This window comes from Notolepis coatsorum, assembly GCF_963971535.1.
Source record: "Notolepis coatsorum genome assembly, chromosome: 4".
Lineage (NCBI taxonomy): Eukaryota > Metazoa > Chordata > Actinopteri > Aulopiformes > Paralepididae > Notolepis > Notolepis coatsorum.
In genome coordinates, this window is record NC_140168.1 from 84,373,992 (window position 1) to 84,386,502 (window position 12,511).

General features: G+C 41.4%; 1 protein-coding gene across 2 annotated transcripts in view; it reads left to right on the forward strand.

Moving 5' to 3' along the window:
- LOC311226332 (uncharacterized protein) overlaps positions 1-12,511 on the forward strand; it is a 73,359-nt gene that overhangs the window by 34,803 nt on the left and 26,045 nt on the right. For both annotated transcript variants that reach the window (XM_084311751.1, XM_084311752.1), the window contains 4 exons: positions 402-515; positions 1,018-1,060; positions 9,644-10,709; positions 11,134-11,203. In XM_084311751.1, the coding sequence (XP_084167877.1) occupies positions 402-515; positions 1,018-1,060; positions 9,644-10,709; positions 11,134-11,203 (1,293 nt within the window). The remainder of the gene's footprint in view (positions 1-401; positions 516-1,017; positions 1,061-9,643; positions 10,710-11,133; positions 11,204-12,511) is intronic.

A 12,511-nucleotide genomic window follows, 5' to 3' on the forward strand; every position in this document is an offset into this window, starting at 1 on the left:
ATTCTCATATTGGCGCATTCTTCCAATTCTCCCCTCACAATATTCACCCTCACTGAACTGAGTCATCTGAAAATGTGATGATTTGTGATGTCAGAAAGACACCGCTGCATGATAATCATCATGCCCCGCAGCGGTTTACCATTGTGGTTGGAGCCCAGGCTCAAAACGGCTTAAGATCTTGAGGTAGAAAAATGCTGTTTTTGAAGACTTGATTAGAAATACAATACAATGAATTAAAAAATATATATAATTACAGAGGTGTTCCATAAACTCACAGGAATTGTGTAAAAGTGCCCAAATAGTGAAAGAAATAGTAAAATAGTTCCCCTTTAAGTTATTGCGGCTTTAAAAATACACCATCTCTAACTTCAAGCCCAAAACCATATTTGATGTTTCTTCAGGAGGACAAGCGCGAAGACCTGGTGACCTGGGAGAAGAGCTCGACCCAGCCAGGGAGGATGGTACGGGCCAAGGCAGTGATCGTGGAGAGACAGGACGGACAAGGAACTCCACTGGTGGGTCTCAACCTGTTAAGCCCTAGACATATTTTCTGATTATTCGCCTAAAAGTACATAGTACCCAAGTAAATGGAAGATTACTTCACTTCTACAAGGTTAATTTGCATGTTCTTGGTGTCTAGGGGCATCTATGGACCTCAGGGAATGTATTCCCAGTGTCAGAAATATTGTGTCTGTTACTATGCTGTGAGTAAAGAGAAATTCATCTTTGATGGTGAATAAAACCATGCTAACATCGTCAAAGTGAAGAAATGCCACTTTATTCTTGGCTAAATTTGAAAAATAAACATGTCACTTAATACGGACCGTATTGATCTATTTGTGACATCAAATAAATCTTGGCCCGGTACCGATTGGTTAAAGGCACACAATTTTCAACCACATACTTACTCTATACATAAATAATGACCATAAACGATCAAACAAGTTTGAATGGTAATATAAGTTGTGTTTTTGTATTTGTCAAAAGCTGATGATATGAACTTTTCCTTTGTTTCAGGGATTGAGGAAATACAAAAATCCAGGCAAACTGAATGTCAACGGTAAAAAAAGAAAATCTTTTGGTTCTATGTGTAAAAAGTAGTGATGGGCACAAGTAATGTTTTCCCAGATCGGATATTTGCATGAATTACTTGAGTAGTAAGTTATGCAAATCTATGTTTCAAACTCATAGAGAGCATAACGGCAATAACAATGCACAGTAGGGCTGTCCCCGACTAAGTATTTGGATGGTCGACTAGGATTGGCCAAAATTTGCCGTTAGTCGACTATTGGTCGACTAAAAAAAAAGTATAATTAAAAAAATATATATTTTGTATCATTCCATTTGCGCTGTGGGGGGTGCTTAATGTCTGAAGGAGTCGACTGAAGGCTTCTTGTCCTCTGCAAAAGCATGCAATTGGTCCACTGATGGATAGGCTACATCTTGATATTTGTCTAGTCTAGTGTGTTCATTAGATGGGTGAAATCCTCTTTCAGTGTCTCTGTGCCTGTTTTCTTAGGCAGTTAGCCTCTGGTATGCGTGCCATTAGCGTTAGCCACGCTTCTAGGCCTCTTTTCTTTTGGAAAGAATGATTAAAAAAAAAAAATTATATTCGACTAAGAGGTTGGCCAGTAGACTATGGCCAATGGAATCACAGATTTAGTCCATGTAACGTTAGCACAAATCAAATCAAGCCTGCAATCAGTTAAGTTAATGTTCCAATGGGCCGGACAAGTCTTCTTCTTCTAACATTCAGTGCCATTCACTGATTTACACGTTTTCTGACACCCGACCGTTGAGTGCCAATCACGTGTTAACACGTTTCTGGATTGTTCCTATTATATATATTTTTAACACATTGGACGCCAGACCTGAGTTGGGCGCCAAACCTGAGAAAAGTCGGGTTTTCATCGTTATTTCTTTTATTCAATATTTCCATTCATAATCCATCGAGGCAGCCTGATGTTATCATTGGGAATGGGTCTGAGATCGCAAACGTCCAATACCGCCTTCTAACGCCTTGCGGCCGGTATTGCACATCCTTGGAAACCCTCTGTCTCAGCCTGTCCGTCGGTCTAAAAAGTCTGTTCCGGGTTTTCCTTGTCGGGCATGAGTAACGTTTATAACACATGGATTGGGGAGACTCGAGCACCGCCGGTTCATGTCCTTTGGTGGATTATCTTGGCAACATGATCGACATCAATACTTCAATAATACGATCAAATAATTGGAATATTATTTTTACAGTACATCCTAGTCAAGGTAAGGGCTATATGCTATCAATCTTGCGTTGATCCAATCATTCCTTCCCAGCGATCGGAGCGTGTCTGTAATGTACTGTAGTGTACAGATTGATTGTTGATCCAAGCAAGGAATGGCATGGTTCCTAGTGAAATGCACTAAACGCTGTTTAGCGGCGTTTCCTGGGATTGCACAGAATTACTCTAAAACTATACTCATATTCACCACGGTATAAAACGGGAATGTATGGATGAAAAAATTATCTGTTTTTTGCATCTTGACCGTAAGAAACTCAATGACAATCGAATATATTATTATATCATAGCTATAATATTTAATATAGTTTTAGCTAGGGATGCACGATATTGATTTTTGACACCGATAACTTTATGCTCCTCAAGCCGATAACCGATATCGATAACCGATATTTATTGTATTATAATTATCTTTTTTTAAATGTGTATATACAGGTATATATATATTTCTTTTTGATCATTTTTTTTTTTTTTTTTTTAGTATTTATAAGCTCCGACGTCATCGGTACTGCTATCGGTACTTGAGAAATGATGGATTTTTTTTTTAGGAATTTAAACGTCACAAACTAATCTTGTTGGCCGTTTTCTATATCTCTCCTGCCTCGGTGTCTCTGCCTGCGCGAGGAGCGGGCTGTGCTGTGCTCACTCACTCACTCACTCACACACACACACACACACACACACACACACACACACACACACACACACACACACGGGTGCTGCCGAGTACAGACAGCTCTGCTCTCATCATGGCGGACAGAACGAAACGTTCAAAAGTCTGGGTCTATTTTACTAAAGTCGATGCTGACAACGCTCGTTGCCACAAGTGCAACAAGACATTTGCCAGTAATGTATAAGCGCTGGTACTTGTCAATGTGGCTGGCGGGGAGCTAACGTTATTAGCCTGAGCTCCGAGTAGAATAATGGCCGACAATCCGGAGGTAAATAAACGAACGAGAGCCTCTGATTGGTGGTAAGAAGAAGAGGTGGGTGCACGCGGTGGGACGTAATTGGCAGATCGTCTGTCTGCCTCCGAATGTAACGTGACTACGTCACAGCCAAGAAAGGGAGCGCTGGATTTGTGAAAAACTCCCTGTTCCTAAACCACACGCTGTCAGTCGTACCACAGTACTGGCAAAACGGGAGGAGGTTATAATAAAACAAGCGCGCTTCATCCAAATCCACCCACACCGGATTTATTTTAACCAAAAAATTTATTATATATTATCGGAGCTATCAATAACGTTATCGGGTTTATCGGGATGACGTCATAATTGCTGATATCGGCCCGATAATTATCGTGCATCCCTAGTTTTAGCACTGCAAACACCGGCATGTATCCCCATTCATTACAGCGCTGGCACACACGGCCATACGCCCACAGCGACCTCTGGTGCTGAACTAGTTAATACCCTATTCCATCCAGGGAGCCATAGGGAATGAGTCTGGGATTGCAAAAGTCCAATACCGCCGCCTGGTAGGATGCGGCCGGTATTGCACATCCTTTGAAACGCTGTGTCTTCGGCTGTGCGTCGATTATATAGGTCCGGGCAGACTTTTCTTTGTCGGACAAGTGTAGCGGTTCTAATGCTCGGATTGAGAACAAAAAATTACTCCCAATCTGTGTTCTGTGTTGGATTATGTTGGTGAAAAACGATGGACATCAATTAGGGATGCACCGAATATTCGGCCACCGAAATTTCTCTGCCGAAAATGGCCAAAAATGGCCTTTCGGCTTTTCGGCCGAAAGAGTTTTTTCACCGAAAATATATCACCGAATGTCAAAGAACATAAACAACCTGTAACCTAACGTGTGTTGTTGTGATGACGTAATCAAAACGCGGCTTCAGTCATTACATGCACAACGTGAGCTCTTCAGTCCTGCGTTCTGCAGCCTGTGATGACTCCTCTTGGGACTTGGGAGTCGCGCTGTTTCTATGTAAACTCTGCGCGCAACGTGTCCAATAAATGCGTCTTTAACATGCTTTATATCCTCGCCATTACTATATCCCCGTCGCGGTTAAAAACCGTAACTAACGTTAGCGTTAAGCTAGCTAACAACGCTTCAGTTCCTCTTTCACTCGTCTCTCTTAAACTACGTCATCCCCCGCTAACAGTCACGGGAGATGTAGTAAATACAAGTCCTTCCATGTAGGCTAGAACGCAGTGAATTATGACAGTAGTTAAAGTTTCTTTATTAGTTGTCATACAAAAATACAGAGTACTTTTATATAAAATGCTTACTGTAGCCACTACAGTAACATCATTAAGTCTGCTATAAGCTATTCTCCCTCTTGTGTGTGCAGATCTTTATGCAGTTTTAAAGCACCTTGGCTTTGTTCTGAATGCACTTGGTTGTAGTTATCCTACGGAGAAAAGAAAATGCACTTGATTTTTATTAATATTATTTAAGTAAAGTTTTGCCATAATCATGTCTTTTGTCATAATCAGGTAGCTGAACAAAAAAAAATACATTATATATATTTCTATTAATCATTTTCTGCCTTTCGGCATTCGGTTTTCGGCCAACTGTTTCCTATTTTCGGTATCTGTTTCGGCCAAGAATTTCCCATTCGGTGCATCCCTAACATCAATACTTGGAATGGCGATCAGATAATTGGAATATGGTATCAATCCAATAATTGATTGTTGATCGTTGATTCAATAATGTTTTCATTGCGATCCGAGCATATGTGTGTAACGCTACTCCATAACGTATTCCGTTGGTGACGATCAAAGCATCGAAAAACGACCCCCCCCACCCCCACCCTTTCATGCATTCATGATGGAACATAATACCGATCATATGCATTTGATTTTTTAATTGTAGTGTGTGTAGGGACAAAACACGAATGGATTTGGTATAATACACATTGCCGCTTATAACCAGCCTCTCAGGAATTGGCCCGGATCATTCCGAAATAACACTCATATTCACCATGGTATAAAACGGGAACGTATGGATGAATTTTTTTATTTTTTTGCATCTTGACCGGAAGAAACTCTGTCAAATGACTATAGTATTGTATCCATAGCTATAATATAGAATATATAGTTATAGCTCTACAAACAAGGTGACGGACTACATTGGTTTAATGGGTGGCATCGCATAGCCATTTCCCGGAAGAGGCGTGGCACAGAATGTGTCAACAACTCGAGAAGAAACATCACTGGGGTGCCAGGGTGGCGCACCACGTAACGCACTGTAGTGCAACGTCCCGGGTTCGACTCCCGGACCCGGCGACCTTTGCTGAATGTCTCCCCCCATCTCTCTCCTCCCATACTTCCTCTCTGAAACTGTCTAATAAAGCAATAAAAATGCCAAAAAAATAAATAAAAAGAAAAGACATCACAATAAATCAACATGGAGGAGAGAAACCTTAGAAGGGCCGTTCAAGGCTAACATTAACAGTTAGCTAGCCACAACATAAAGTTCGCAAAAATTGGCACTTTTGGTGGACGTACTTGATAATACACATTTAAAAAAAGAGTTCCTTTAAAAAACCACTCGAGTTCAGTTGAAACGACGATTACTCGTGCCCATCCCTAATAAATAGCAGGCAAACTGAATGTCAAATAAAGGGTTATCCTTCTCTTTTGGTGAAAAAGCAGCTCTATTTGTAGAAGCCATAATATCCGTTGTAACATGGTTTTTACCCTGAAGAAACAGAGCATTTACAACATTGAAGAACAGATAGTTAATGGACTTTATGGATCAGTTTGACAATGCTTAGAGCAGTTCTTCTCAAACTGTTACGTATTGGGATCGAAAGTAAATTTGACAAGTTGAAGTTTGCGACTCATTATTTAAAAAAAACTAGCTAGGTATTAATTTTGAGGAAAATCGATTGCAAAAACATGGTCCTCAGCGTGGTAATGCATGATTCCTGGCTATTAATTTCTGTGGGGGGAGACATTTATTTTATAATTTCTTTTTGGAATAATGAAATACGATAAAAAGTTTACTAAGAACAATTAATACTTGACCAGACCTGCTTGTATTGTACTTGTATTACGTTTTCAGAGGAACTGTTTCAATTGTCATTGACTTGCACGTCACTGCGAACCAAATCCTAATCAGTAGGCTATTCCCAATTTCTCAAAAAGATGGTGTTTGAACGTCTTGGGACCGTGTTTTGTTATTAACACTTTAACTGCCGAAAACGCCGGAACTCGTCATTCCCCGCCATGCTCAAGTTGCCGCGGACGCCATAACTCGTCTTTGATATCAATATTTCAAAAATCTGTGATCGGAATCATATTTCCCCTCTGCAGCCTTGACACACAGTTCTGATCTCCTCTCAATCCTCTAGCGGTTCAAGAGCGCCATCTGGTGGCCGATCGGCAGATCGAAACCGGGTGTCAACCTTTAACCCGGCAGGACTCACTCCATATGTGGTCCGGGCACTCGCTAATGTTAGAGAGACTCAGTCTTCACACAGTGAACATCGATCGGTGGAAATAACTCAAAAAAACAACATGATTTGGACGTATATACTATTATACAACCTGGAAATAGATCGGGTATTTCAACATCCCATAATGGAAAACTGTCTACTCCACGCTGATCGCCCAACGGCCCGAGGAGACTGGGGTGAGTTTTAGCGTGTAGTATTACCGTGTTCGATATAAACTGCTATGATGAACATATGACCCACATTAGATGAATGGTATAACGTTGCCCACGGAATTATAAACGCCCCCTCGCCCATCCGGTCAACATCAGATGACGTGTAGTAACTTCCAGAACCACATCCAGTTGAAATTTATTATCTGGCACAGATCGCTATCAAACTGTATTTCATCATCAATATAATGCATTTGGGGCTATAAATCATGTTCTGGAGAAAGCTGCAGAAAGAGATGAAAACATACTTATACTTTAGACCATATTTTAGTATGAATATGTGAATGAAAAAGTTTAACGTTCATACACCCTGAACAATACATATACGACATTGAATGGGCCCTAATAATGGCAATCTAGCAATAGAATTTAAAAAGTTATAGCCCTGCAAAGAAGGGGAACTTCTCCATAGACAAATAGAGCTGGCAAGGGATGGTATATCATGAATTTAACCTCGGCAGTTAAAGTGTTAATCACTTGAATAGTCTTCTAATCTAATGGTCGAAATTTGTTAAAATTAGGGATGCACCGAATGGGAAATTCTTGGCCGAAACCGATACCGAAAATAGGAAACAGTTGGCCGAAAACCGAATGCTGAAAGGCCGAAAATGATTCATAGAATAGAATTTTTTTTTTACCAATGTTGTTCAGCTACCTGATTATGGAAAAATATCTGATTATGGCAACTTAACTTAAATAATAAATCACTTATGGGTCCATAAAACATTTATTCAGCACTTCTGAATGCATACAGTACATTAATTCCAAGTCAAGTGGCGGACATCTGTGTTCTACTGAGCGCACCTTTCTAGTCCGCAGATGAATGTGCTCTCTTGACTTTGGCACAGTAGACACGCAACGTGTATTCTCGAGAATGATAATAATAATAATGCTCTTCAGATTATATTATCAACGACAGACAGCGTCAATGTGAGAAACACAATCCCCCCCTCTTAAAGGATAACGCCAACATTTTGGGAAATTAGCTTATTTAACATCTTCCCTGGAGTTAGACAAGAAGATACATACCTTTTTTGTCTCTGTGCGTGCATTTAGCTTTGGGAACAGACGCTCCGTTAGCATAGCTTAGCTTCATCACTGGAAGTGAGTAGGGGCCGGAGCCCGACATTCCCTTACTGTGTATAGTTTGATTGATTGAAAAGTTTATTAACAGATTGCAGAATACACTCCAAATACAACTCCAAAACGTTCATGTAAACATGTTGTGACCTGTGTATTCACCACGTGGAGAAATAAAAAATAATTGAATTAGACAATTACGTTTTATAAGCAAATATACTTGCCCAACCACTACTGTATGAGCGCAGCCAGTGATTTCAACGTGACGGCGTGTTTGTTTACATTCTCATTCATTCAAAAGATCCGAACCGATTGAAGTTTATAGATACCATGACTTGAAATCCTCTTACCTTGACGATTAAAAGCCTCCCCAATTTAGAAAACAGTAATCCAATGGCTGGTATTGATAATATACTACTAACGCTCGGAGCTAACCAGCAACCGGACAATCAAGCAGATAACGAGAGCAATGACTTCCTTTCTGGGGGGTTTCAAAATAAAAGAGCGACGTCTATAGCAGCGGAAAACGTTTATTTTGTACATTATCTAACGTTAACACGAACCTAAACTAACTTTAGGTTAGTTGTAACGTTAGTTTAGGTTCGTGTTAACGTTAGATAATGTACAAAATAAACGTTTTCCGCTGCTATAGACGTCGCTCTTTTATTTTGAAACCCCCCAGAAAGGAAGTCATTGCTCTCGTTATCTGCTTGATTGTCCGGTTGCTGGTTAGCTCCGAGCGTTAGTAGTATATTATCAATACCAGCCATTGGATTACTGTTTTCTAAATTGGGGAGGCTTTTAATCGTCAAGGTAAGAGGATTTCAAGTCATGGTATCTATAAACTTCAATCGATTCGGATCTTTTGAATGAATGAGAATGTAAACAAACACGCCGTCACGTTGAAATCACTGGCTGCGCTCATACAGTAGTGGTTGGGCAAGTATATTTGCTTATAAAACGTAATTGTCTAATTCAATTATTTTTTATTTCTCCATGTGGTGAATACACAGGTCACAACATGTTTACATGAACGTTTTGGAGTTGTATTTGGAGTGTATTCTGCAATCTGTTAATAAACTTTTCAATCAATCAATCAAACTATACACAGTAAGGGAACGTCGGGCTCCGGCCCCTACTCACTTCCAGTGATGAAGCTAAGCTATGCTAACGGAGCGTCTGTTCCCAAAGCTAAATGCACGCACAGAGACAAAAAAGGTATGTATCTTCTTGTCTAACTCCAGGGAAGATGTTAAATAAGCTAATTTCCCAAAATGTTGGCGTTATCCTTTAAGTTAACCGCGACGGGCATATAGTAAATAAGGATATAAAGCATGTTAAAGACGCATTTATTGGACGCGTTGCGCGCTGAGTTTACATAGAAACAGCGCGACACATAGAAACAGCACGCATGTAATGACTGAAGCCACGTTTTGATGACATCATCACAACAACACGCGTTAGGTTACAGGTTGTTTCTATTTCGGTGATATATTTTCGGTGAAAAAACTCTTTCGGCCAAAAGCCGAAAGGCCATTTTTGGTCATTTTCGGCCGAAAACCTTCGGTGGCCGAAATTTCGGTCCATCCCTAGTTAAAATTAAGATGGATTAAATGAGCCCATTGGGACTAAAACTAAATGCAAACTCTTTTTTCTTCAGTTCTGCAGGGGAAAGAGTTTCATTCAGACCAAATCCCCCCCCACAATATGGATATGGATATGGATATCGATGACTCGTATCAGCCCTACTTCCGTCATGATGACCCTTACATGATGGCGGACCTGAGGAGAGAAACACATCCTCGGCAGAGAAAAGGGAACAACGAAAGGGACCTGGACAGACTAGAGGATATGAATAGAGGTTTCCAGGAGACTGGTGGCGTTCCGAGGCCTGGCTATAGAGGGGAGATGGTGCCTGGACCTACCTCCCCCGAAGAAGGTAGGAGGGCTTACCAGGCGAACGATCCCCTAAAGCAGTTCTACTCTGACGAGGTAAATCGCAGGCATGTCGGTTCCTCTGAGGCCGCCGAGCCTCGCGGGAGACCCGGTCCCATGGACGACCGCCGTGGTCCCACGTACGCAGAGCGCGATCATCACCCTTACCCGCCAGAACACCCCGAGCAGGTCTATCCACGTGAGCCGCCTCACGAGCGAGCCTATCCCGAAGAGGAACAGAGGAGAATCTCCATAGATTATTCCCACGGCAGTGGTGCCCCGGAGGAACGCTCCAGGCAAAGAGCAGCTCCCGCGGACTCTGCAGATGCACGCCGAGGATGCTACCCCGGGGACGACGCACAGCGCAGGGCTTACCCTCAGCAGGACCAACCACTTGGGCCGGGTTACCCGGAGGCTGAGCCACGCGGGTGGTCCCTGGATAGGGATCCAACCCGACATGCTAACGGGGCGGGCAGGCAGGGAGCCGGCGACCCAGAGACCCAGAGTAACAACTTGTACATCAAAGACGATCTGCTTGAAATGGTGAGAGCCTTCCGCCAGGAGAGGAGAGGACCTCACCAGGAGGGGCCAGAGGGAAGCCCTGGGCCCTGGTTCAGAGGACCGCCTCCCTCCAATAGACCACCAGGGAGCGCCCAAGCGATTTCTGAGATCCCAGAGCCATTCAAACGCTTCCTGGAAAGGTCAGAATCCGAAGAAGACCACGGAAAAAGAAGAAGGAAGAGTCGCTTCACTGATGCCACAAAGGAGGAGATGGATGTCGTTCAGGGGATGTAAGTACTAGCTTAGCCGTTTGATCAGAGAGATGACAAATTTCATGGTTTTGGTTTTGGAGTCACCATCTTGGATATGGGTTTCTTTACTTGATTCCACTGACTGCATGTGTTATTTCACTGAGTTCTGTGTTATTTCACTGAATGCTCGAAGTGTTCGTACATTACTTCTCTGCAGGGCTTGAAATGAACTGCAGAAACTGATTTAGCCGTCAGCCAAATGCCTTAAAACTCTGGATGTGGCTGGAAACTCTAGTCAGTTTTACCAGCCGCTTTGATAGTTGGGTCAACCTGTGTTCTTTCCTATACGAACAACTGCTTTGGCTATTGAATCCTATTGCCACCGTGCCTGGTTCTGCCTTAGTTTCATGTTGTGCTTTTCCATATCTTTGTTTCCTACTTTAATATTAACCCGTCCTCCTAGACCCAGTCATGGACCACAGAGACCAGAAGTCCCAGGACCACGGAGACCAGGGCCTTATGCCCAATCACAGGTAACCAACCATGAGTCAAATCCACACTTGTTACTACTAGACTACATGTTTTTATAGACCCTTTTACTGTTGGTAAACGATAATGACGTCTTTGGGGACGCATGTGAGAAGATTTAACAGTCCGGATGAAACTGGTCTGCCAACTAGTCTGTGCGTTCTGTTACCTTTACCTAGTGGAGTGCTTTTCATCCAGAATGTTCCTGGAATCCCTCTCATGGAAAATACAGCAGAGTGTAATAATAGTCTAACCAGTTATGTAAGGACATAAAGTTCAGTTAATTTGAACCTTTATTAATTCCGTTGGGGAAATTCACCCTCTGCATTTGACCCATCCTAACTATTTAGGATCAGTTGGCAGCCACACAGTGCGGCGCCTGGGGGCCAACTCCAGTTGTAATGCTAGTACCTTGGTCAAGGTAGGGCTGGGCGATTAATCAATATTATCGATTAATTCGGATTAATGATTTAGGACTATTTAGAAAAATTAAAATCGATTATAAAAAAAAAAATAAAGAAAATAAAAACTTTTTAAAGTCACCTTTTATTTTACAAAAAGTGATGTTTGGTGAAAGTTAGATTTGCACTTTATTAATCCCAATAGGGAAATTCATTCTTGTTTGATGATCAAGAGGCACCTTTTATTTGTTTTAAGTGAAGTTTGGTGAAAAAGCAAGTTATTGCAATATTAATCCCAATAGGGACATTCATCTTTGTTTGATCAAGAGTAACCTTTTATAAGTGAAGATTGGTGAAAGTTAGGTTTTCACTTCAATCCCAATAGGGACATTCATCTTGGTTTGATAATTTGTGTCAAATAAAAACAAAGGTTATTTGAATGATTTCCTTGGCGTTTCTAGTTTTCAGGAGAGAAAAATCGATTAAAATCGTAAATCGGATTTAAAAAAAATATTATCTGGGATTTTATTTTTAGGCCATATCGCCCAGCCCTAGGTAAAGGGACCCTTTTAGCATCCATACACTGGGAACAGACTTTGAGCTGCCACTCTCGTTGCCATGACATTGAGATAACAAGAGGCGGAGTGAATCATATAGAATAGAAATACTTTAATCATCCCGAGGGAAATTTGACGCTACAAATCGCTCACGGTAAACATTTAGACAGAACAAAGTCACAAATAAGAATAACAAAACAAATTGCCTAAGAATAGAATAGGCCTAAGAATAAGATGATAATAATAAGAGTATGGACCTGGATTCACATTTCGTATGTTATGTATACATTCTAGTATAAAATATACAATAAGAAATATACAGTAAAAATATACAGAAGTCTACAGAAGTCTTCAG